This window comes from Notolepis coatsorum, assembly GCF_963971535.1.
Source record: "Notolepis coatsorum genome assembly, chromosome: 14".
Classification (NCBI taxonomy): domain Eukaryota; kingdom Metazoa; phylum Chordata; class Actinopteri; order Aulopiformes; family Paralepididae; genus Notolepis; species Notolepis coatsorum.
In genome coordinates, this window is record NC_140178.1 from 104,999,283 (window position 1) to 105,026,675 (window position 27,393).

The window sequence follows — 27,393 nt, forward strand, 5'->3', positions numbered from 1 at the left end:
GTGTGTGTGTGTGTGCTGGTGGCGTGAGACGCCAGTATGGAGTTTGCCAAACTCGGCAGAAGCATGGTGTAAAGATTAATGCTTCTAATGTGTCGTAGAGGACTGCAGCTTGGCAGCAGGTGAAGTTGTTGGGCATAAAAGTGTTAAATCAGCTGCGAGAATGAACGCTGGCGTGGTGATTTTCCTAGACTCTCTTGAGAAGGTGTACTCTGTGATACTATCCGGAGTCAGTATTGATGATGCGTTTATTGCCGTGGCGCCTCTCTCCACACCAGGCAGAAGGATTAATATAAACAACATCCCGTCATTCATAAGTGAAAAAATACTAATAAGCCAACTTGCACGACACGGGAGGATAATTTCCCCGATAAGGAAACTGTCGTCTGGATGCAAATCTCCGCTGTTAAAACATGTTGTCTCACATAGACGCCAGGTTTTAATGATTCTCGAGAACAACGAAGAGCTTGATTTGGTTTTAAAATTAAGAGTTGATGATTTTGACTACGTCGTTTTTGTGAACTCTGGAAACTCAAAGTGTTTCAAGTGTGGAGAGGAGGGACATATGGTGCGCGATTGTATGAGGGGAGAGGCGAGAGACGCACAATCTCAGCCCCGGGAGTAACGCAGCGCTGCGCGCAGTGCAGGTACAGAAGAGGGAGGAGTGTGGCAGCGTAGAGCTGTGGGTAGTGCAGGTACAGAGAAGGGAGGAGTGAGAGACGCTGCTCCCCCCCTCAACCAGTGGTAGTGCAGGTACAGAGGAGGGAATGAGAGATGCTGCCCCCCCTTCAACCAGTGGCGAGGTAACAGGGGAGAGCAGAGGTTTTTTGGTCCCCCCAAGCCCAACACCGCGTCGGAGAAAGAAAAGATATCAGAAATTCACCACGTAGAGGTAGTGGCTTCTTTACTGGGGCTGAGGACAGTGTGTCACAACAGAGTCTGTTTGAACGATTGGACTGAAACACGGAGCATCAGGGGACAATACCTGTTGCAGGACTATTTCAGTGGAACGGAGGGTCCTGATGAGGGGGATCTGTTTCATGCACTGAATATCAAAACGGACAAAAATGGACTGACGGGACCCTTCTTGGGTTGCTCATATGTTGTTCTTGCTGAGATATATGTGTTGAATGGAAATATGGACACTTTTTTTTGGGTGGAGCTTCAATGTTTTTTTTTGGTGTGTTGCAGAAGGACAGTTGTATTTTAGCACTTTCTTATGTGAGATCTCATGTGGTTTTAAGTATGATGGGGACACATGTTGCCCGATATAATGTAGTTATTTAATTGTATTGACACACATTGTAATGAGAATTATGTAAATAAATGTTTTTTCTAAAATCAAAAAAATCTCTCTCTCTCTCTCTCTCTCTCTCTCTCTCTCTCTCTCTCTCTCTCTCTCTCTCTCTCTCTCTCTCTCTCTCTCGCTCTCGCTCTCGCTCTCGCTCGCTCTCTCTCGCTCTCTCTCTCTCTCTATGTTAATGTACTGTTAATGTGTTTTAATGTATCACTTTGGGACATCTATTTTGTGGTGGGTCTCTCTGATATATAAATAAATACATCTATGAATAGGAAACACTGCACCCACTGATGAGCACGACAGAGTCACTCTCCATAACCCATCTCCTCAGAATACACCTCCTACCCACCTCCTCCCAACCCTCTGCTTCTCTGCTGTGGCTCATGGGAGAGTTAACATGGTGTGAAACAGTAATGCTGTTAAATTCAGTAACTCAATTATCGTTACTAAATGTTTTGTTAGTTTGTTACTGCATTCTTTTTATGTAGATTATGTAGGTAGGTAGCTGCAGCCAGTGGCGGCTGGTGAAAATTATTCTAGGTGGGCGGTGCCATATTTAATCAGTTTCAGTAACTACAGACCAGTATATATTGTTATAGAGACTTACTTTTTTTTGCTGCGGTAGAACATCACGTACGAATTGGAATAGCAGTCGTGTGTCGTGCTAACCCTTTGAGAAGCTTTGTGGTCATGGCTTGAACTTTCCAGAGAGTCCCTGTGCCAATCATTGTTGTCGTCATCAGTCTGTGCACTTCCTAACACTAGGGTCACCATATTTTTGATTTCCAAAAAAGAGGACATGCTGGCCCCAGCCTCGAGATACTTAATGATACTTTGCACAATCGAAGCGGGCATGGCCACCTTCATTTCACTATTATGTCTTGTGTATGTATGTGATGAATAAACCTCTTGAATCTTGAATCTCTCAAAGTTTACTCAAAGATGCCTTATTGTTTTAACTTCTTAACACTAGCACAGCCGACAAGGGGTCAAATGACCCCTAGGCATTTTCAATAAATGTATCCTCGTCACTTGGTCGAGCTCCAGCTCTGACACTCAATGACTTTTCCTAAAAGTACACGTTTTATCTGGGACGGTTTCTGAAATTTCAAAATGACTTCAGGAAAATGTAATTAGAACGTTATTCCACATATATATGGGATATATATGTGGTAAGTCACAGCACTTTGCGAGCGTCTAGCACAGGGGTGGCCAACCCATGGCTCGCAAGCCGCATGTGGCTCTTTGCCCGTCAATGTGTGGCTCTTCCATCCAAAAGAAAAAAAATATATATATATATATATATATAATATTTGTATTATTTATTATTATTATTATTATTATTATTATTATTATTATTATTATTATTATTATTATTATTATTATTATTATTATTATTATTATTATTATTATTATTATTATTATTATTATTATTATTATTATTATTATTATTATTATTATTATTATTATTATTATTTATTTTTTTTGTCACTCAAACCTGTGGTAAACATCATATTTTTATAATTAAGAGGTAATTATATAGTTTACACTGTTTATTTTTCTCATATAAGCTGTGGGATCATCTGACCCCTTCCGGCGGGAATCAGTGACATTTTCTCCATGGCTGTTCTCAGGGGCGGACCTAGCCCATTTGGCGCCCTAGGCGAGATTCACCACTGTAATTCTTTTTTTTTTCTTTTTTTCTTTTTTCTTCATAGTTCTCTAACGTTAGTCTTTCTTTCCTCAACGTTCAATTCTATAACCACTTGATCGATACCCATCAATGCACAGCGCTCTAGCATGTTCTGACTGTGAACACCTAAAGCTGAGGCTCAGACCGACCGACCGTTTTAGATTTTTGGCTAATTTTCCCTTATGTTAGATTTTTTTAATGTAAAAATAATGGTTGCAGATATATAGACCGCCTATATCGCCTGTAGGAAGGTCCGCCCCTGGCTGTTCTAGTGTTAACATGCACCCAGAAAAGTGGCAATTTTTTTTACTTGAACTTGAGGACTGCATACTTTTTTTGCAAAGCTTATCTTTATACGTTATGCTTATAGCTAGGGAGGTGTAGTGGTTACGTCATTGTTGTTTCCGGCTGGTCCACCTCGCTTGAAATTGCACTGTACATTTTACAATGGACACATTTGTAAATCGTCTTGTTTAAAACAAATAAAGCATGAACATTGGCATGGTGTATCTTTCTGTGTGTATTCATCCACAATCTATAGCTCAACATGAAACAAATAGCAATTAATCGTAAAATAATTACGTTGAATTTTATTTCAACCAAAAAAGCTTAAACAATAATGTTAGTGATAGAAGGGAACACATTTTGTGCAAAAATGGAAAGCTTGCCAATGTTCATGAGGCAGAATTATTACAATAGCCGATAATACATTTTCCCAATGATAAATCCATAAACGGGTGGACCGTGCGGGTGGTCCAACGTGACGTAAGACTACACCTCCCTATAGCACATGCATAAGCCTGGTCTCTTTTGAAAGATAACATTCTGAAGTTACTAATGCAAAAAAGGAAAATCACATTTAGTGCTAATGAAATAGAGTAGCATATATGTCTGAACTTGAGCTGAACTTGAACATGTGTACTCACATTTTTCTGTAGTGGTTGCAATATCCCAAATTTAACCACATAACATGCGCCCAGAAAAGTGGCAATTTTTATTTTACTTGAACTTGAGGACTGCATACTTTTTTTGCAAAGCTTATCTTTATACTTTATGCTTAGCACACGCATAAGCCAGGCCCCTATTCCCCGTACCTGATTCAACTAAGTCGATCAAAAGTCCTATTATCCAGATTCAATTAACCCGATGTTTGAATCCAGGCTTTCCCTGTTCCTCGAACGCTGATTCAGTCTTGTTAACTCGAAACAGACTTGATACTCAGGATAATTGCGCGCGGCCACCTCACCTGAAAAGACAGCAGGTGTCGATCGCAGAAATCCTGATTTTCTACCGGCATTGATTGATTGAAAACTTTATTAACAGATTGCAGAATGGGTACAATACAGTACGGCTCATTCAATTTATCAAGTCACGTCACGTCATCAAATCCGTCGCATCTCCTCATATATTTTAAACCCAGTTACAATATCACAATAACGTGTGAGTGACAGTGATACAATTCAACAATCCAGAGATTCACATTCCTCGTAATTCATATTCACAATCCACGCATATAAAGACGTTTCAATTTATGCTTGAATGAAACACAATCCGGGCGCTCCGTTAAGCAAATATACATCCACAGCGAAGAATATGAAACTAAACGCCCGATAGGTTTCATTCATAAAAAATATCCCTGCGGGATTACATTTGCAATGTTCTGCATTATTAAAATAACCACATAATGTGTATCACGATCTTGAGTGCCGTATCCGTATAACTATGACGTGCAGGTGCAAAGTAAATCCATAGGCTGAATATGATTTATCAGCATTTTAGGTCTATTATTTTACATTTCAAAAGCCCCCTCTAAAAAAACGAAGCACAAAACATAATTCAGAATGGTATAATGGGATCTAGACTGTGAGAATTATTTCAGGAAGGGAGCTGGGATTTATTTGCGAGGGCGTGGCCATGCAGGTTATCCAGATAACTGAATTTAACCCTGCGCTGGAGCTTAAGTCAAGTTATCCTGAAAAAATACTTAAGCACAGAATTTAGAATGTGTGTACGCGCAGAAAAATCGGGATTTATCACACATGCGTACACGGGTCGTACGCACACTCCGTGTTGATAAATACCATTAAGTTCTACGCTCCACGCTCGTGCATGATTTTAAGTATTTGCATATAGAACCGCCCATAATTAACCATATACGGTAATGGAACACCCCCATGAAATGTGGAAAAGTGGACTTATAACGAAGCGTGTTATGGGAGAAATACGAGACAGGCTGACAGACATGTACACGTACGGTGATGTCGGATATGATATCTATTAACTTAAAGACCATATTAACTAATAAAGACTGTGCTGGAATATGACTGCCTTTTTCCGATTTGTTCGATTAATACCCAGGGATTAAAGTTCTCCTCAATTTTATTCCAAATCGCGACGGATTTTCCGTCAATGTTCTACCTGCATATGATTTGTAGAGGCATACAATCTATTTTGATGTCGGTATTAGGTAGCCTATATTACAATAATACGAGAGCATATACAAGAACAATGAATCTCACTGCCATGTATGATGTAGCCTATACGCCATGTGTAGCCTGCCTATATGTGATCAATACAAACTTGAACTTGAATTCCATCATGTCTGTGTGCGGGAGCTCACAAGGCTGTTGTCACAATGTAAATAAGAACGTGTACTGAAAAGTTACAGTATGTAGTTGGTTGATTATTTGTATGACAGTCAGTAAACCCTTGCAAAAAGTATCCGTTTTATTTAATGAATTGAAAACATGCAGCATTGCCTTTCCTCCCGGCATGCAGCAACGACATGAATTAGGCAAATGCGCAACATTGACTGAGTGGAATCCCTTTCTATTCACATAAATGCATTTGTGATGGAGCTTTGACAGCTACAGTAACAGTCTATTGCTCGATCCATCTCCAATATCACGATGGATGTTTGTTACTTTGTTATTTCCCCCCCCTATCTATGTAAAGCGACCTTGGGTCTCTTGAAAGGCGCTATATAAAATGAAGCTATTATTATTATTATAGTTATTATTATTATTATCACGTCTGTGCGGGAGCTCACAAATAGACTGTTAGTCTCAGTGAAGTTTCAACGGAGGTAATCTATTCTAACCAACACATTGAAGTAGAAAGCATCTCATTGTGACCAATCTTATTTGGAAACATGACACAAAATAATAGTATTTAGCTTTTTATTTGATACAATATTTAATCACGTTTGGAGGTGGCTGTTCTGCGTCTGCCCCCCCCCCCCCCCCCCATGCCAAACAAGCAGGCCAACCTCTTGTTCGTGCGTGAGCACGTTATAATTACACTGTCGCTATCTTACAATGAACTATAATGAATTACGGGTCATACAGAAGTTGAACACGCCAGTGTTGAAACTAATGCACGGAAGCGTATTTCCGCATTGCAGACTGCAGTCTTCATATTCTACCACCGGGCGCCAGGTACGCACGGCCGGAGTTGTGCGTAAATATATGCACAAAGTCAAGCACACGTTCAAATTTATAAGTCCCACACTTTGCTTAGAAACGATCGTAGGCACGGGTTACGCACATATCTGTGAGTATGCAACGTTGATAAATGATGGTCTCTTTTGAAAGATAACATTCTGACGTTTCTTACACAATAAAGAAAAATCACTTTTAGTGCTAATGAGTAACATAGGGCTGAACTTGAGTTGAACTTGAACTTGTGTACTCACGTTTTTGTGTAGTAATTGCAATATTCCATAAAATTATATATATATATATATATACCGTAATTCCTCTAATAGTAACCGGGTCTCAAATACAAGCCGGGTCTCTATTAATGGCCGGGTGCGCTCTTGAGCTAAGCAATTATAAGCCGGCCTCCTAATACAAGCCGGGTTACTAATATACTGAGCTGCATACTGAGCTAGTTACTTGATTTCACTTTGAAAACGTTGAAATGACCAGTGACCACCTGTAATTGCACTATTTCATACAGTACTTGGTTTCAATAAATGAACCCAGTACATTTTACTGGGTTCAAACTGACACAAAATGTTGATTTATTCATTATGATCCGTTTGAAAATTTTAAATATAGGCCTCCCTCTTATACAGGCCTCCTCCTAATACAAGCCTGGTACCCGCTACAGTTGAAACAAATACAAGCCGGGGTTACTATTAGAGGAATTACGGTATATATATATATATATATATATATATATATATATATATTAAACTAAATAAGACTTCTGCACATCTGGTTGGACCCCAACTGGAGGTGCAGGTCAGCGCAAGAGAGATAAATAAACTAAAAGGAGAAAACCTTCAAGGGAAAGAAGGGATCGCACACTCCACAGGACTGGTTTTTGCTTATTTATTGTTGCACAACGCGTTGTGCAACAATAAATAAGCAAAAACCAGTCCTGTGGAGTGTGCGGCCCCTTCTTTCCCTTGAAGGTTTTTTCCTTTTAGTTTATATATATATATATATATTTTTTTTTGTATGAGCTGGAAAACACAGCAAATCCATAGCCTGAGGTCTTATGTAGTACCAGAGCATGTAAGCGGAGCGGCGTGGACGAGAAATCCACTCTTCGCTCTAGGCGGCTTGTTCCGCTCCGCTAAACGTTCATGTTGACCCCGCCGCCATGCCGCTCAGCGCTCCTCTCCGCTCACCTTCATTTACGAATCAAGCGCTCCCCGCTCCACAGCTCACTCAGCAGATTTTTTTTTGGAGCATGATGTAAATTAGCTTGATTTGACCAAACTACAACAGTCTACACCCCCTGGGCCCCTTAACAATTGTTTGTATTGCGCCGTATTGTAAATGTACCCATTCTGCAATGTTGAATAACGTTTATATCCATTCAACTAGCTCTACTAAGCGATGGTAGCTAGCCTAGCCACAATGCTATGGTCGCTGCCATTCATGTTGCATGTAAGCTAACAACAACAACAATGGCGGATTCTACTTTGGTCTAGCAGGATGTGAGTGACGGTTCACCCTTCTCATTGGTTGAAAATGGCCTTCATGTTTGTACATCGCCACCTGTTGCTTTGGCATTGTACTAGATGTATATTACATCAGTTTCTGAGCGGACCATAGCGGATTGGAGCGGAGGAGAACTCTCGCTCCAGAAGTCGCGCCGACCCATTTTAAAACCACTCCGTCGCTCACGTCAAAACCGCCCACTCCGCTCCCTGCGCCGTTCTCGCGCCGCGCCGCTCTCGCGCCGCTCACATGCTCTGTGTAGTACAGGTCCATATTTTATAAAAATCTGTTCAGAAATGAGTCTTATAGGAGACATCCGGGTAAACCGTGTGCCAAGAAAAAAGCTCTCCATATCTCCATTTCCTGATCCAAGTAAATTCATTCGGAATTTGTATCACTTGATCCTGTCTTCGTTTGTCAATTTTCACCTACAGTAGATCCCTGATTCGCACACCTCAACGTGGGATATCACTGGAAAGCTATACACTCATTGTTGACTACAAATTACAACGCTGACCAATCATTTTCGCAATCGGCGGATGATTGACTTCTGGAGCCTCGGGAGTCTGGGGTGATAATCTGGCATAAAAAGACGCTCGCCTGACATAGGCATGTAACTCGAGAACCGATGAACGGATTTTGTCAAGTGAGATGGCATTCGAACGGCAACAAATAGTGCTTTAATTCGGTAATTTATATGTTCGGCGAGAAATGCAGCCCGAGCCTTCAGACGCTCGCAAAATGCTGTGAAACTGAAACTGAAACTGAAAAACCGAGACATTTTCATGAATTTATAAACCCCCCCCCCCCCCCGGACGCCCCGGACAGTGTGTGAAAAGAGGACATGTCCGGGCAAAAGAGGACGTTTGGTCACCCTACCTAATACACCAGTGACTCTGCTTGGGGCGCAAGAAAAAGCGCCCTTCAGGCATCATATTTGAAGACGCTGATTGGCTAAATTTAGTTGCTAGGTTAATTTACAGTATGTTGCTCTGTGCATTTTTCAATTGGCTGCATTGCACACTGATGCCCAGTCAGTGGGGCGATATCTATAGCGCCCCAGAAGAGAGATGGGAGTAACAGGATGCACAAACAATGATTTATTAGAATTTTTTTATAAAGATTTTAAAGTAACTAAAAAGTTACTTTTCACAGTAACACATTACTTTTTGGTGTAAGTAATCAGTAAAGTAACTGGGTTACTTTTGAAATGAAATAACTAGTAATGGTAACTGGTAACACTGGAAACATGTCTGGTGAACTGGTTTAATGTGACGATATGAACAACTTAATCACAGTGGGAAACATGTCTGGTGAACTGGTCTAATGTGAGGATATGAACAACTTAATCACAGTGTGAAACATGTCTTGTTTATCGTGTATATAGGACTGTGAAGATATGCATCCCCCACCCTGTATCCCCCCTCCCCACATGCTGCTTTGACACCCGAATTTCCCCAAGAAGTTGCCTTTGAGAACCAATGGTTCTCGAGCCGTAACGGCACAGGAGCCTATCTCCTGTTTCCGTAGCGTAAGGCAGCTTAATGTACAAGTACACCCCTTGGACATGACGCTAGTATGTCACAAGGACTTCCCCCCAAACCAACCCTTGATGCTGAGTGTCAAGCAGGGAGGCTATGGGTACCATTTTTAAATAGTCTTTGGTATGAGGCCGGGGCTTGAACTCCCAGCCTCCCGAACTCAGGGCGGACACTCTACCCACGAGGCCACTGAGCCGGTGAATTTCCCCAAGGGGATCAATAAAGGATCATCTTATCTTATCTTATAATTAAATGGGATATAAACTAAATTAAATATAGCACAATAGAATATGATATAATTATGAAATAAAATATAGGCCAGGGCTGTACAACTGTAAATAAAGAGGTCAAGTCAAGTCAAGTCAAGAGTTTTAATTGTCACGGCATACAGGTATACAATGAAATGCGGGTGGTCTTGCCCGCAACGATGTGCAATACAGTGGTACATATAATAGAATCAAAAGAAGAAAACAACATTGTGCAGTAACAGGTAACAGGTAACATGGAGTGACATCTCGGTATCTGTACCTAGTTATTTACAGAGCATATGGGACTTGCTAGTTAGCTTTGGTAGTGCAATACACTGTTCCTGTTATTCTAATTTAAAGTGTCCTTTCCTTTGGCCATAAGTGTGCGTGTGTGCGACATGAGTGTGTGCCCGCTCATGTTAAAGTGTTAAGTGGCTGCTCGTGGGTGAGCGTGCACAGTGTGCGTGTCGTGTGTGTGTTCATGTGTGCTTGTGTGTGGACAGTTCAATGTTCTGAGCACTCAATGTTCATTGTTCATGGCTCTGATGGCCTGGGGGAAGAAGCTGAGCCTAAGCCGCTCTGTCCTAGTAGCTGGGGTTCGCAGGCGTCTGCCTGACCTCAGCAGCTGAAACAGGCTGTTATTGGGGTGGTGAGGGTCTTTCATTATCCTGCAGGCTCTGGATTTGCACCTCTTGTTGTATAGAACCTGCAGGGGGGGTAGTGCAATACCCGTGGTACGCTCGGCTGAGCGCACCACTCTCTGTAGGGCCTTCTTGTCCTGTGCCGTGCTGTTTCCATACCAGGCAGTGATGTTTCCGGTCAGGATGCTCTCTACAGCTCCTGAGTAGAAGGACTGGAGTATCTTTCCCTTAACTACCTTAACTGTCTCAGGTGGTAGAGGCGCTGTTTCGCCTTCTTTACTACTGTGTCTATGTGTGTTGACCATGTCAGGTCCTCTGAGATGTGGACCCCCAGGTACTTAAAGCTGCTCACCCTGTCCACGGTAGCCCCATTAATCATCAGTGGTGTGTGCGTCTCCTGCTGTCCTCTCCTATAATCCACGATCAGCTCCTTGGTTTTACCAATGTTCAGGAGCAGGCTGTTGTCCTGGCACCAGCGTTCCAGTACCTCAACCTCCTCCCGGTCGTTGTCCGAGATCAGCCCCACCACCACCGTGTCATCTGCGAACTTCACTATGGAGTTGGAGCTGAACTTGGCCACACAGTTGTGTGTGTAGAGTGAGTACAGCAGGGGGCTCAGAACACAGCCCTGGGGGGACCCGATGCTCAGGGTGATGGTGTTGGAGGTCTGACCCCCCACCCTGACTGCCTGGGGTCTTTCGCTCAGAAAGTCCAGTACCCAGGCGCTCAGGGCGGAGCTCAGACCTAGCTCGATCAGCTTGTCCACCAGTTTGGTGGGGACTATGGTGTTGAACGCTGAGCTGTAGTCAATGAACAACAGTCTCACATAGCCCCCCTTCTGACGGTCAAGGTGCGAGAGGGTGCTGTGCAGTACCTGGGAGACCGCGTCGTCGGTGGACCTGTTTGTCCTGTATGCAAATTGCATAGGGTCCATATCACTGGGGAGGGAGGCACAAATGTGGTCCTTGACCAGCCTCTCGAAACATTTCATGACCACAGAGGTGAGTGCCACCGGTCTGTAGTCATTTGGACATGTTGGGGAGGGTTTCTTCGGTACAGGGATGATGGTAGACATCTTGAAGCAGGCAGGGACCACTGACTCCGCCAGGGATTGATTAAATATGGCGGTGAACACTGGGGCCAGCTGGTTGGCACAGGACTTGAGTATGCGTCCTGTTATGCCATCTGGGCCAGCAGCCTTCCTGGTGTTCACCTGCATAAATGCTCTTCTCACACTGTGTTCCGACAACGAGAGAGCGTCCCCGCCCCCCCGCGGTTGCCCCCCCCCCTCCACAACAGCCGGCGCGCCAGTGACGTCACTAGCCGGAGAGCCGGCAGCGCCACTGTCTGCACCAAACCGAGCGTAGAAGATGTTGAGCTTGTCCGCGAGGGAGGCGTCGTCGCTCCCCATTGAGGGGGCGCTGACTTTATAGTCAGTTATTGTCTTCAGTCCCTGCCATAATCCTCTTGTGTCGTTTTGTGCCATTTGTGTCTCCAGTTTGTCAGCATATGTCCTCTTAGCAAGTTTGACAGCCTTGCGTAGAGTATAGACTGAAGCCTTATACTCCTCCATGTTTCCTGACTCTCTACCCAGGTTGTAGGCGGTGGTACGAGAGTTCAGAGCTGCTCTAATAGTGCTATCCACCCACGGTTTCTGGTTTGGGAAAATCCGCACCGTTTTTCTGGGGACAATACCATCGGCTATTGTTGTGATGTAGCTCACCACTGTGTCTGCTAGCTCACTGACGTCACTGGCGCTTCCTTTGAATACAATTAAATGGGATATAAACTAAATTAAATACAGCACAATAGAATATAGTACAATTATAGTACAAAGTACAAAATAAAATAGGAATAGGACATGACAAAAAAATTCCATGACGAAAGATAGTGACAAAAACAGAGGATGCTATGTGTCTTTCAACTCTACACAATTTGACATGGATGAAATCGAAGAACTATTTTTCATGATGGACATGGGGGGAGGAGAGGTTAAAATAAATGAGGGCAGGAGCTCCGGGCACCACACCACAGGCGTACTGTATCTCAGCGGGAGATGCTTCGGCGTGAGGGGGGAGGGGGGAGGAGGGAAGGGAGAGGGGGGAGGAGGGAAGGGGGAGGGGGGAGGAGGGAAGGGGGAGTAATGTTGTCTGTATCAGTTCTTTTTTATTTTTGTGTACTTGGCTTGGTCGCCCTATTGAAGTTTTATTTTATTGTTTTCAGTGTTTCTCATTTGTGGTGTACCCAGCACATCTATTCATTATCTTGCCGGTATTATGACCCAACCTAGATCAGCACAGCGGTCGGGAGGTGTACTTAGGTTTTGCAGCTGGAATTGCAGAGGCCTAAATCAACCGATCAAATGTAGTAAGGTGATACATCATCTTCAACATCTTGGCGCTAACATTGCTTTCCTTCAAGAGACCCACTTAAAGGGAACGGATCATATCAAATTAAAGAGGAGATGGGTGGGTCAGGTTTATCATTCGTCATTTCAAGGGAAATCCAGAGGGGTAGCCATTCTAATCCATAAATCTGTCAACTTTGTTTATTCCGATATTATCTCAGATCCTGGCGGGAGATTTGTGATAGTTATAGGACGGCTGTATGATGTACCAGTAATTCTGGCTAATGTATACGGCCCCAATTGGGACAATGAGAACTTTTTTCAAACACTGTTTGCCAGGATACCTGATATGTCAACACATTATCTGATTCAGGGTGGAGACCACAATGTCTGGATTAATCCTAGATTAGATCGCTCATCACCCAGGAATAGTGTACCTTCAAGATCTGCCAAAATCATTCATGCTTTTATGAATGAATTCAAGGTCTCTGACCCCTGGCGATTTTTAAACCCACAAGGAAGACAATATTCTTTCTTTTCACATGTTCATCAAACTTATTCTCGTATTGACTTTTTTCTGATTGATAATCGACTCATCCCATCACTACACTCCTGCTCTTATGAAGCGATCGTATTGTCGGATCATGCTCCAGTGCTTCTGGAGTTGTGCTTCCAGGAATATAACAACTCGCCACCTCCCTGGCGCCTAAATTGCCGTTTATTGTCAAATGAGAATTTTGTTAATTTCATACACAACCAAATCGATTTTTTTTATATCAACCAATAAGACCCCTGAGATTTCAGCATCTTTACTGTGGGAGACATTGAAGGCATATCTGAGGGGTGAGATAATCTCATATAGCGCCTATGAAAGGAAGGTTAGAAAAAGACAGATGAGTGACTTGACTAAGCAGATTAGTCAATTAGATAGCATACATGCTACTCAACCATCCCCGGATGTCTATAAAGAACGTCTCTCCCTCCAAGCTAAATGTGATGTCCTCTCCTCTGCTTACGTGGAGGATCTAATGATTAAATCCAGACAGACTTACTATGAGCATGGAGACAAGTCTAATAAATTATTGGCCCATAAGTTACGACAGGCCTCTGCCTCACATCAGATCCCTCAAATCCAGACAACCAATGGTTTAACTACGGATCCCAAGCTAATTAATGAAGAATTTTAAAACTTTTATTCCTTGTTATATACATCTGAACAAACCTCTGACCCTTCTGCCTATGATAATTTTTTTAATTCATTGGATATACCACTGATAAACCTGGAGGCTGCCACGGGGCTGGAGGGACCAGTCACGATAGATGAGCTCAGAGAGGCCGCCTACTCTATGCAAACAGGGAAGTGTCCGGGGCTAGATGGTTACCCTATAGAGTTCTACAGGAAATTCTTTGATAAACTGGCACCCATTTTAATTGACATGTATGCAGATTCATTTAGGTCACTTAAGTTACCCCCATCCCTTACTCAAGCCTCGATTTCTCTGTTGCTAAAAAAAGATAAAGACCCCCTATCCTGTGGAAGTTATCGTCCTGTCAGTCAGTTGACGGTAGATTTAAAGCTTCTATCAAAGCTCTTAGCTATGCGCTTAGAACCTGTCCTTCCCACTATCATATCTCCAGACCAAACAGGTTTTATCCAGAACAGATATTCATTTTCCAACATTAGGTGTCTCTTTAATGTTATATATAGCCCTTCCTCCACAACTAGCCCGGAGGCTGTCATCTCACTAGATGCGGCCAAAGCTTTTGACCGTGTGGAGTGGGGATATCTTTTCGACACATTGAAAAAGTTTGGACTGGGGGATAACTTTGTAGCCTGGGTGAAATTACTTTACACCTCTCCCACTGCCTCATCTCCCACTGCCTCAGTAAGGACTAACAACACACATTCAGCACAGTTCCATCTACACCGCTCCACGAGACAGGGTTGCAATTTGAGCCCACTCCTGTTCGATGTGGCCATTGAACCGTTGGCCATCGCACTTCGATCAGACCTTCGTATAAAAGGTATAATCAGAGGGGGTGTTGAACAGAGGACCTCCCTATATGCAGATGACCTGCTTCTATACGTGTCTGACATCTCCACATCTATTCCAGCTGCACTTGACATATTCACCCGATTTGGCCGTATTTCAGGGTATAAACAAAATTTAGACAAAAGTGAACTTCTTCCATTGAATGCAGAAGCTCGAAGTTATCCACTGCATAACTTCCCATTGAAAATGTCCCCCCATGGCTTCAAATATATCGGTATCCAAATTAGGGATACATTTGGGGACCTATTCAAATTAAATTTTGGCCCTCTACTGACTCGATTTCAGGAAGATTTTGAACGTTGGTCATTATTACCTCTCTCTCTTGCTGCACGTATCAATTGCGTTAAGATGAACTCTCTCCCAGGGCGGTTAGGTGGCCGAGCGGAGATTGCGTTCGTCACCAACCCCGGAGCTGTGAGCTGGATTCGCCTGTTCGAATCCAGCTCACAGCTCCGGGGTTGTCACCAGCTTGGCTGGCCGTCCGCACTAATACAATTGGCTGTATTAGAGGGTGGGAGAAGCTGGCGGGGTGGGTCCGGGTCGTTGTAAACAGCGACTCTTACAGTTCGGTCGGGGCGCCTGCTAAGCGCGGATAGGACCTGAGGGGGATAGTGTGGTCCTCCCACACGCTACGCCCTCTCAGTGAGAATCCGCGCTGCCAGGTGAAAAGAAGCGGTGATTGGCTGGACGTGTGTCGGAGGAAGCACGTGATAGCCTCCACTCTCCCAGATGATCTGACTGTGGGGGGTAAGTGCGCAGCGACCAGGAAGGGATTGGGAATTGGCATACAACTAACATTGGGATGGGAGAAAATCGGAGGAAAATGGAGGGGGAAAAAGATCAAAAAAAAATATATATATGAACTCTCTCCCAAGGTTTTCTTATCTTGTCCAGTGCCTGCCTATCTTTCTTCCCCACTCATTCTTTCAAAAAATGTACAGCCTAGTGTCCAAATTTATTTGGAATAACAAAGTTCCCAGAATTAGTAAAGCTCTATTACAAAGGCGTAGATCTCTGGGTGGCATGGCTCTACCTAACTTCAGAGCCTATTATTGGGCAGCCAATCTCAGAATCATACAGCAATGGCTACAGTCAGACAAACCTCTGGTGTGCCCTATGTGGGTTGACATCGAAGCCTCATCTGTCAAACCTGCTTCACTAACCGGTCTTATACATGCCCTCATTAGTTCTCCATTGGCCCCCTACTTCAAAAATATAATCGTTAAAACTACATTCAGAATTTGGAATCAATTCAGACGCCACTTTGGGTTTAAAACTCTATCCCACTTGGCCCCGATAGCAGCTAACCCTTTATTTCACCCCTCATTGATGGATGGAGCATTCTCCTTATGGGCCTCACTCGGTATTAACACACTAGGTGACCTGTATATAGATAATGTTTTTGCCTCCTTTCAGCAATTATCAGAGAAATATTCAATCCATAGCCGACATTTCTTTCGGTATCTACAGATTCGTAGCTATGTCTGTAGCATTAACCCTATATTTCCCAACATTCCAGAGGTAACACCCATCGACTCCTTTTTAACCCCGATGTCTTCCATCAAGGGCATGATATCGACTATAGTTCAAGTTCTTTAATAGTTGTCATACAGAAGTACAGAATACTTTCATACAAAATGCTTCTTACTGTTACGCTCCAGAGACTGTGCTAGACAAGATAGTATCAAATAACATAATAACATAATATAGCATGAATTTAGAAGAAGAAAATGAGGTCACAGTGTTCGGTATAGACATATGTACAATGTTCTGAGTTACCATATAATATACAATACACAATACTATGCAGTGTACTAATGTACAGTACTATCTAGTGCAAAGCAGAAATGGGATGAGGTACAGTTTTAGGTACAATTTACAGTAAGGTGTACGAGTTGTAGTGCAATCCTTCATCCATAAATATAAAGTGTGGGGAGTGGGTGCTACAGTGTGTTTGTTTAAAGTGGGTGTGTGCTATAAGTGTGTGGAGTGGGTGCTACAGTGTGTTTGTTTAAAGTGAGTGTGTGCGTGTGGATGTGTGTGCTATGTGCGTTTGGTGGTTGTTGTTGTGTAGTGTTCATTCATTGTTCGTTTAGCAGCCTGATGGCCTGGGGATAGAAGCTTCTTCTGAGTCTTTCTGTGCTCGCCTTGAGACTCCTGTATCGCTTGCCTGACGGCAGCAGTTCAAAGAGGCAGTTGTTCGGGTGACTGGAGTCTTTAATGATTCTCTTAGCCTTGCCCTTGCAACGCTTGTAGTAAATGTTCTGGAGGGTGGGGAGCCCCCCTCCAATTGTGCGTTCGGCTGAACGTGTCACTCTTTGTAGTCTGCTTTGGTCTTGTGCAGTGCTATTCCCAAACCAGGAGGTGATGTTGCCGGTCAAGATGCTCTCTATTGTACATGAGTAGAAGTTCTTAAGGATCTTCTGGCTGACTTGGAACTTCCTTAGGCGCCTGAGGAAGTAGAGGCGTTGTCGTGCCTTCTTCACAACACTGTTAATGTGTGTGGTCCATGTCAAGTCCTCGGATATGTAGGCTCCGAGGTACTTAAAGCTGTTGACTCTCTCAACCGGTGCCCCGTCGATGCTGAGGGGGCTGTAGTCCTTGACCCCCGACCTCCTGAAGTCCACAATCATCTCCTTTGTTTTGCTGACGTTCAGGGAGAGGCTGTTTTCCTGGCACCATCCCGCCAGGACCTTGACCTCTTCCAGGTAGGCCCTCTCGTCGTTGGCAGAGATCAGGCCCACCACCACTGTGTCGTCAGCAAATTTGACGATTGTATTGCTACTCCGCTGAGCCACACAGTCGTGTGTGTACAGGGAGTAGAGGAGGGGACTCAGAACACAGCCCGGGGGGGCCCCTATGTTGAGGGTGATGGATGAGGAGGTGCAGTTGCCTGCTCTCACCACCTGGGGTCTGCCAGTCAGGAAGTCCAAGACCCACTGGCAGAGGTCATAGCCCAAGCCCAGGTCCCTGAGCTTGGCTATGAGTATGGAGGGGACTATGGTATTGAATGCCGAGCTGTAGTCGATGAATAGCATTCTCACATAGTTCCCCTGCCTCTTGTCCAGGTGTGATGCTGCTGTGTGCAGCACATGGGATATGGCGTCCTCCGTGGACCTGTTGGGGCGGTATGCAAATTGCAGGGGGTCCATGTTGATGGGGAGGGAGGAGCAGATGTAGCCCTTTACTAGCTTCTCGAAGCACTTCATGGCTATGGAGGTGAGAGCTACAGGGCGGTAGTCGTTGAGGCAAGCAGGCTTGGATTTTTTGGGTACAGGGATAATAGTGGACTTCTTCAGGCAGGTGGGGATGACAGCCTGTTCTAAGGACAGGTTAAATATGTCAGTGAATACTGGGGCCAGTTGGTCGGCACAGACTTTTAGGACGCGGCCGGGGATGCCGTCTGGACCTGCTGCCTTCCTGATATTCACTTTTTTAAAGGTCCGCCTCACCTCATGCTCTGTTACCCTGAACACTGTGCCTCCATCAGCAGCCGACCCCCCCCCCCCCCCATTGCCGAGGCTTGTGAGCTGGTGTTGTTATTACCAGCATCAAACCTCGCATAGAAGGTATTGAGGTCATTTGCTAAGGAGATGTCACTGTTCAGTTTGAGGGAGGCGCCTTTGTAGTCTGTCATCATATACAATCTCATTCTCTCCTTATGTCCCACCACAATACACAATATTAAAAGTAAATGGGAGGAGGATTTAGAGGAGAAGATCTCGGATGACATTTGGGTTGACATTCTTCTTCTATTTGTGCAAGAAACACTGATACAATGCAAAATTGTTCATCGAGTACACCTGACGAAAGTCAGATTAGCCAAAATGTATGAAGATATCGATCCTATATGTGATAGATGTCATTCGGCCCCAGCCACATACACTCACATGTTTTGGACATGCCCCTCCTTGCACAGGTATTGGACAAATATTTTTGAAACCATCTCGGGAAGTATTGAGACAAATCTTGAACCAAATGTATTGACAGCGCTTTTTGGATACTCTCCACCTATGTTATCACTTTCAAAGCACAAAGCACACGTTGTGGCATTTACCACTCTACTGGCCAGGCGGCTGATTCTGTTTAAATGGAAGTCCGCTGCTCCCCCCACTCACCTTCACTGGATTAGAGACATACTATACTTTATCAAACTTGAAAAGATAAGATGCACTCTGAGAGGTTCTTCATCTATGTTCAAGAAAACGTGGGGTTCATTCCTTGTACTTGTGGATGATGTACAGTTCCATACTATTCCAGAATAGCAATTTGTATGCTGCTTGTTGGTATTCATCTGTGTGAACGTTAATTCAACGTGAGTTATTTGATATATCGGATATACATTGGAGAAGCATATTTGGGTACCTAAACATGTGCTATATATTTGATATACTATGTATATACGTTTGAGACGACTGTCGTGTGACCAAGTCAGTGTTTGTTTGTATTATTATTTACTTGTGAACTCTGTTTTATTTTTTTCTTGTTTTTTATTTTTTATTTTCTTGTCTTCTGTTTAATGTTGTTATCTGTTCTATGTGGACAATGACAATACAATAATGTATATATGCAGACATATACTTATAATTTCTATGTCCTCAAAAAAAAGTATAATAAACAAAAGTGAAAAAAAAGAAAATACAAATTAAGCAAGCTCTATACATTATGAAGTAAACGAAATACAATATGAAATAAACTGAATACAAATGGTTAAAAAATACTGTTATGTCTATGCCTCATTTCGGGTTTAACAGCGCCATCAGGTGCAAACTGCTCCGCGAGCCAACTGCGCTGGAGCAAATCAGGAGCAAATTGCACACCTATGGGCGTGTTTGCGCTAGTATCTCATCCGCGCAATATCTTAGTGAATGGCTCACAAAGACAGAGCAGATACCGCTCGCAAATCGTGCGCAGTTAACGGTGCTACTAGTGCCGCGCAATCCATTCTCGCCCCATGGTGTCCTACTCAAACAACCCGTGCTACCAGCAGCCAGTCTGTTGTTATTCCATCATCTATTTTCACTGTTGACAAAATCCTGTCTGTGTTTTTAGCACCTATTTTATAAACCTATGCATTTGTGTTTTTTTCTGTGAATGTCTTAACACTTTGATCGCCATGGTTAAATTCAGAATTTACCATCCCACGCCAGCTCTATTTGTCTATGGAGAAGTTCCCCTTCTTTGCAGGGCTATAACTTTTTAAATTGTATTGCTAAATTGACATTATTATGGCACATTCAATGTCCTATATCTATTGTTCATGGTGTAGCAACGTTATACTTTTTCATTCACATATTCATACTAAAATACGGTCTAAAGTATAAGTATGTTTTTATCGTTTTCTGCAGCTTTCTCCAGAACGTGATTTATAGCTCCAAATGCATTATATTGATGATGAAATACAGTTTGATAGCAATCGGCGCGAGATAGAAAATTTCAACTGGACGTGGTTCTAGAAGTTACTACGTATCATCTGATGTTGACCGGATGGGCGGGGGGTCGTTTATAATTCTGTGGGCAACGTTATATCATTCATCTAGTGTGGGTGATATGATCATCAGAGCAGTTAGTAAAGAACACGTTGGAAAATAACGCTGGATCTTACCGTATCTTCCTCGCGCCGTTGGACGATGAGCGTGGAGCAGAGATATTCCTATTATGGGATGTATAAATACCGGATTCAACTCCAGGTTGTATAATAGTATATACGTCCAAATCATGTTGTTTGTCGAGTTATTTGCACCGATCGGTGTTCACTGTGTCAAGATGGAGTCCTGCTAATGATAGCGAGTGCCCGGACGAAATATGGGTGAGCACCACTTCATCCACATGACTTCCTGTTGGGCGATCTGCCGAGCGGCCACCAGATGGCGCTCTTGAACCGTTAGAGAGTTGAGTGGAGCTCAGCAGTATATCTCAGGTCCCCGGAGGAGAAATATGATTTCGATCACAGATTTTGGAAATATTTATATCAAAGACGTGTTACGGCGTCTTCGGCAGAATGAGCATGGCGGGCAATGACGAGTTTCGGCGTTTCCGGCGATTAAAGTGTTAATTACATAAATTGTGTGCTGTCTGAACAGTATTATGTTTGTAGCAATCAGGAAAAAAGTTGTATGTATCAGTTGAAATCTTGTAATCCATGCACACAAAATGTATGAGGTTACATGGATCAGGTGACCCAACGGTATATAATACCATAATATATAATATAAATTATAACGATATTATTGTCTGACATCATGATTGCAATTCCAATTAGATGAATCGTGCAACACCAGTGAGTGAGTGAATTTAATTTTTTTAAGGGGACATGTTCCTTTCACTATTTGGGCAACTTTACACAATTCCTGTGAGTCTATGGAACACATCTGTAATTTTTTTTTTCCAAAAAATTCATTGTTTTGTATTTCTAATCAAGTACTCTAAAGCAGCATTTTTCCACTTCAAGATTTCAAGCTGTTTTGGGCTGGGCTCCGCCCATAAGCGCTTTGAGTGACAGTCACCCACAGTGTGCACTGGCAGACCGAGAGAAATATAGAGCGCACGTCAACCCGTTTGAGGAAGTGTCAGTAATTCCACTCGCTCTGTTGTTGAGCGAATTGTTGATTGTGGGCGGTGACTACAACCAGTGCCTTATTCACGTCAGCAAAACAGTCAAATCAGAATGGCTTAGTTGAGTGAGGGAGGATCTCATGAACTCGAGACTAGACTGATGAGACAAAATGAGAATTAGAGACACAGACCCCATTAATACAAACCCCCATTGCTAGAAAACAATGATAAACACTGGAAAAGGCCATTTATAAGACAGGGGACCTTTAAATCATGCCGTCTTCATAGAGGTGGCCATTTTAGCTCTTACGTCATGCTCATGTTGGGATTCCTTTCCACCCTGTTCCCACCGAATCCCAACCTGAGCACGGTATTAACGCTGAAAATGGCCCGGTGGTGTGTGAATGTGTGTGTCAGTGGCTCTGTACCTGTCCAGGGCTGAGCTGAGCTCCTCCAGCCTGTGGGCCTCCTCGCTGGTGTTCCCCGGCTTAGGCAGCGCGTCCATTCTCTTCAGGATGACCTCCAGCATGTCGCTGATCTTCCGCAGGACCCCGCGGGACTCCACGCCGCCCAGCACTGCAGCCACAAGAGACAAAGAGACGAGACAGTGTTGTAGGACTCCACTTTTTTCTATTCTATGTTCGATTTGACTCATTTCCTTATATTGATTCAATACTTTGAGTGTGTATATATACATATATAATGTATTCATCTTTTATTTTATATATATTTAGTATTATTGTATATTCCTTCCACAGTGATATCTTTTTTGACATAGCCTACCATTAAGTGGATTGTGTCTTTGCTGACCCCTTCTAACTATGTCATGTTATGTATTATGCTGTGCCTCCATTCGTTTAGCACCAGCTGTCTCTCATTGTAATTAGACTCTCCCAGAGTTCTGGATTATCTATATCAGTCAGAGTTTTGTTTGGTCTTAGTTATATATACCCTGATGAAGGCCCTACAGTATGTAGGCCAAAACATGTCGGTTTCTTTTAAATTATCTAAATAATGTGAGCCATTAAATAAAGGCTTTTTAAAATGTGTAGAGCTGCCTTGGAGCTGCCCAGCACTGCAGCCACACAGAGAGACGAGACAGCATGAGACAGTGTTGTAGGACTCCACGCCGCCCACCACTGCAGCCACACACACAGAGAGACGAGACAGCATGAGACAGTGTTGTAGGACTCCACGCCGCCCACCACTGCAGCCACACACACAGAGAGACGAGACAGCATGAGACAGTGTTGTAGGACTCCACGCCGCCCAGCACTGCAGCCACACACACAGAGAGACGAGACAGCATGAGACAGTGTTGTAGGACTCCACGCCGCCCAGCACTGCAGCCACACACACAGAGAGACGAGACAGCATGAGACAGTGTTGTAGGACTCCACGCCGCCCAGCACTGCAGCCACACACACAGAGAGACGAGACAGCATGAGACAGTGTTGTAGGACTCCACGCCGCCCACCACTGCAGCCACACACACAGAGAGACGAGACAGCATGAGACAGTGTTGTAGGACTCCACGCCGCCCACCACTGCAGCCACACACACAGAGAGACGAGACAGCATGAGACAGTGTTGTAGGACTCCACGCCGCCCACCACTGCAGCCACACACACAGAGAGACGAGACAGCATGAGACAGTGTTGTAGGACTCCACGCCGCCCACCACTGCAGCCACACAGAGAGACGAGACAGCATGAGACAGTGTTGTAGGACTCCACGCCGCCCACCACTGCAGCCACACACACAGAGAGACGAGACAGCATGAGACAGTGTTGTAGGACTCCACGCCGCCCACCACTGCAGCCACACACACAGAGAGACGAGACAGCATGAGACAGTGTTGTAGGACTCCACGCCGCCCAGCACTGCAGCCACACACAGAGAGATGAGACAGCATGAGATTTTAGATAGTTTTTAAAGCTAGAAGTTATCAACTGCCATGTCATTTACAAATTTTGTTTAAAGAACGAGAGGTGACGTATAATTTAAGAAGAACACTCAATTTGAAACAGCCTAGAGCTCGAACCACACTTAAAAGTATGTCTGTGTCAGTTAAAGGAGTGAAACTCTGGAACAATATACCGGATGAAATAAAAAACAGCAGGAGTATTTTTAAGTTTAAAAATATGTTTAAAAACAGGGTTCTAGAATCTTATAGTAAAATTTAACCTACAATCTGTTTAAAAAAAAATATTCTACCATGAAACTCTGGTATTGCAGATGAAATTTAGATTTTCCTATGTTGGCTTATGTTCTTTTCAGTTTGTTTTATCTTGCAAACTTTAACTTTTTTTGTTCTTTTCTGGATCGGTTTTTGTTGATTTTTGATTGTTGATTTATTTTTTTGTTTGTTATATTTTGAAAACTTTAACTTTTTTGAATTTGTTTTTTGAATTAGGGGTAGGTTGCTCTATAAGCATTCGGCTTCAAACCTATCCTTTTCGTTTGTTTATTTGTGAAAATGTTCGAAAAATTATTTGTTTGTTTATTTATTTGTAAACATTCGAAATAAAATAATTCATTCATTCATTCATTGTTCACAGAGGAAAACATTTCTAATACAAATAATAATAATAACAATAAAAAAAATTGTGTGTGTGTGTGTGTGTGTTGTCGCTGCAGCCCCCTGGTGACAATCTGGTGATTATGGGTAGGCTTAGGTTAAATAATGTAGCCAATCACATTCTGATCCCGCAGCAAAACATAATACATTTTCTTTTTATCCACTTTTTCTCCTCCTATTTTTCTTGTATTTTCCTCCCATCCCAATTTAGTCATTGCCAATGCCAATTCCCCCCTCCCCTTCCTGGTCGTTGCGCACATGTGCCCCCTTGCCGGTCTATTGTATGCTGCTTTATCATGGCATACAAGGGCTTGCTCTACGAGGGAATGATGAGAGTCAGAGTTCATCAAATCGTGGACACTTTTTAGAGCTACTGTATGTACAACATTGTTTTCAAAGCATGATGAGATCTAAATGACGAAAAACGTTTCCTTCATCGCTGTCGGCACCGCAACTTGTGAACGGTCTTTCTCAGCAATGAGGCGCATCCGAAACTGGCTAAGAACAACAATGTGCACCAGGAGATACAGTCCCCTCTGAGTCTGCTTCACATTGAAAGTGTTCTCACAGACAAACTCAAAGCAGAAAAGATCATTGATGCCAAGACGAAATGTCGCATTTTGATGCATTAAGGTAAGACAATGGTTAATCATATTGGATAGTTGTGGAAAAAAAGTCAGCACACCGTCTGCAGTGTTCCCAAGTATATTAAACACTGCAGACGGTTTGCTGACTTTTTTCCCCCCACAACTTTACATATCTATTTGAGTCAAGCACCCGTGACTATACTTTGGATGTACGTGAGTCTTTTCTACTAATCATATTGGATGCCTTCATTTGAACACTTAATTTGCACTATATTAAATTAGTGGTGGCTCGCTGTAGTAGCCTAGTCCTAGTGGGTGTGTGTATTGTATGAATTCAGAACCATGGACAGCACCGTTTGCAGGTGCACGCAGCGTGCGCAAGCAAAAAAGAAAACATTGTGTGCGCTCCGCGCGACTTGCAACTATAGCCGCACCTAATGTTCGGCTCACCCGCTGCCTATGAGTGACTGGACTACAACACTGGTGTGAGAGAACAGCGGCAGGCTTGACCTCTGTAGCAAGGCTGTAGAGGTAGAGACTGAATGAAGGTGTTAACAGAGAGAGAGAAAAAGGCAGTGAGAAAAGCAAAAGAAGGACATTTATCTGGAGCTTCTCTTTTCTAAATCGTTACATCTTTTAATTATCCTTCCCAAGGCTTCTTGTACTTGTTTTCCTAGTATGGATTGTCACGTCTGAAAACCCTTCAGTCTTCTCGGTACGGAGGTCCAGACCGGTTTTATCCGGTTTTTTATTGATTCCGCAAGGGCCAAGGAACCACGACAAAATCATTTCACTCTTTCATGCTTGTGAAAGGTACGGATGATGTGACGAACAGTGTTGGACGGTAACACGTTACTTAGTAAATTGGATCTAAGATCAGGCCAAACACCACCCGTGAGTGGAGAAGGTTTGAAGAAGCTCTGGGTATATCATAACAAAGAGATGTTTATAGTTCCACCATTGACTCCCTCATTTTGACGCATCATAGAGAAAATGCCCTCAAAGAACAACGTCAAACTGCCAACAGAGAAAGACGTTTGCAGGCTATGAGAGAGAGAATATGATGGAAGCTCATTTGAAGGCCACACTCTGATAGGTAGACTTTGTTTCCACCACAGTTGACATATGGACAGCTAACAACAGAAGCTAAACAGGCTGTACATTACTTTTTCGAAAGGATGGGGGGTGAATATTAATTTATTGTGTATGTGCCATTCAAACGTAAATATTCTGCTATGTACTCAATAGACTTCACAACAACCTTGTGACTCTGCCTCTCTGTCAGGTCATTCTCCAAGCTCACAATTGATTTTTGGTTAAAACATTTATTGATGAACAGCTGGTCGATCCCACCAACTTCCAAAACATAAACAATGGTGTTTATGGAGTAGAACATGTGTTTATTATTCAGAACAATCACATGTATGAACCCAATTTACCCCAAAGGGTAAATAATTAAACAATCTTGCCTAATAAAAAACATGTATGCTGTTGATCCTTTTCAACTGTGCAAATTAACATAAAACATGTAAAACATTTAACATAATTGTTAAGTTATTTATAAATAAAAGGTGACTAACAGGGTGGAAAGGACCCTAACAGGGTGGAATTACCAACAATGTCTATTAACTTTTTGACATCCACAGCCAACTTTCAACATATTTACATACAAGTCTCTATGTCTGTATTCTATCTCTGTCTGTCTCTGTCCGCCTTTCTATCTGTCTCTGTCTGTCTTACAATAAACAATAGTGTTAGTGTTCACCTGGTCAATAAAAAAAAAAGCATACACACACAAAGGTCAAAACTGGGTGACCTTGTGACCTCTGCCCCGGTTTCTGCCATCACAATATGGTCTAAGCTCTTAACGAGCTGTGTTATTAAAAAACAACAAAAACAAAAACATGACAAAGCATCCAAGTCAGAGATTCATACATTGTATGTGTTAAATAAATAGGTTGTTTGTTTTGTATGACAGTGGAAAGAAAGAAAGAAAGAAAGAAAGAAAGAAAGAAAGAAAGAAAGAAAGAAAGAAAGAAAGAAAGAAAGAAAGAAAGAAAGAAAGAAAGAAAGAAAGAAAGAAAGAAAGAAAGAAAGAAAGAAAGAGAAAGAAAGAAAGAAAGAGGGTAGGTGTGTATGTAGACATGTGCAGGTATATATTTGTATAGTGTATAGTAATGCATGTATGTAAATGTAAACATAATAATAATAAATAAACCTTCAGGGCCTAGTGCTTCTCCCTTTTCAGACAATTGGACAATGCTGCAATAGCAGCTGGTAAAACGTTGACGGTTTATGAAATTATCATTGTTATGTGTCCAATATCCAAAATAAAAATGTACTGAACTGAACTGAACTGAACTGAACTGAACTGAACTGAAAGAAAGAAAGAAAGAAAGAAAGAAAGAAAGAAAGAAAGAAAGAAAGAAAGAAAGAAAGAAAGAAAGAAAGAAAGAAAGAAAGAAAGAAAGAAAGAAAGAAAGAAAGAAAGGTTAACCCTCCTAATATACTAATATGTCTCTACTACTATGCACTCAACACTGCAGCACTCAAGTTTCAACACTGTTACTCAGATGAAAGAGTTGTACCCTTCCTGCTGATCTACACACTGAACTGTTGTGAAACATGGTGTGAGGTTTTTGTCCTTTGCTCACTTACTCGCTCTGTTCCTTTAAGCCTACTCGCTCTGTTTCCATTTGTTTTCTGTTAATCAATTCATTCCCCTATTCACACGCTTCTTCCCAGAGACGTCGTTGATTGGTTCTCCCCCGTCCACACGCTTATCAATCACATCCCTCAGCTGTCACTGCTTGTCAATTAAGCATTCCCGTATTATTTATACCCCGTTTCCCCATTCAAGTTTTGTTGGATCATTTTGATATTTCAGTTGCATT

General features: G+C 42.9%; 1 protein-coding gene across 1 annotated transcript in view; it reads right to left on the reverse strand.

The window, feature by feature from the left end:
• The window catches only part of LOC311240686 (alpha-1,6-mannosylglycoprotein 6-beta-N-acetylglucosaminyltransferase B-like), a gene marked incomplete at both ends in the record, with an annotated part of 501,846 nt that overhangs the window by 330,322 nt on the left and 144,131 nt on the right, over positions 1 to 27,393 (reverse strand). Inside the window, one exon of the mRNA XM_084329259.1 lies at positions 21,760 to 21,907. Coding sequence (XP_084185385.1) covers positions 21,760 to 21,907 — 148 coding nt within the window. The remainder of the gene's footprint in view (positions 1 to 21,759; positions 21,908 to 27,393) is intronic.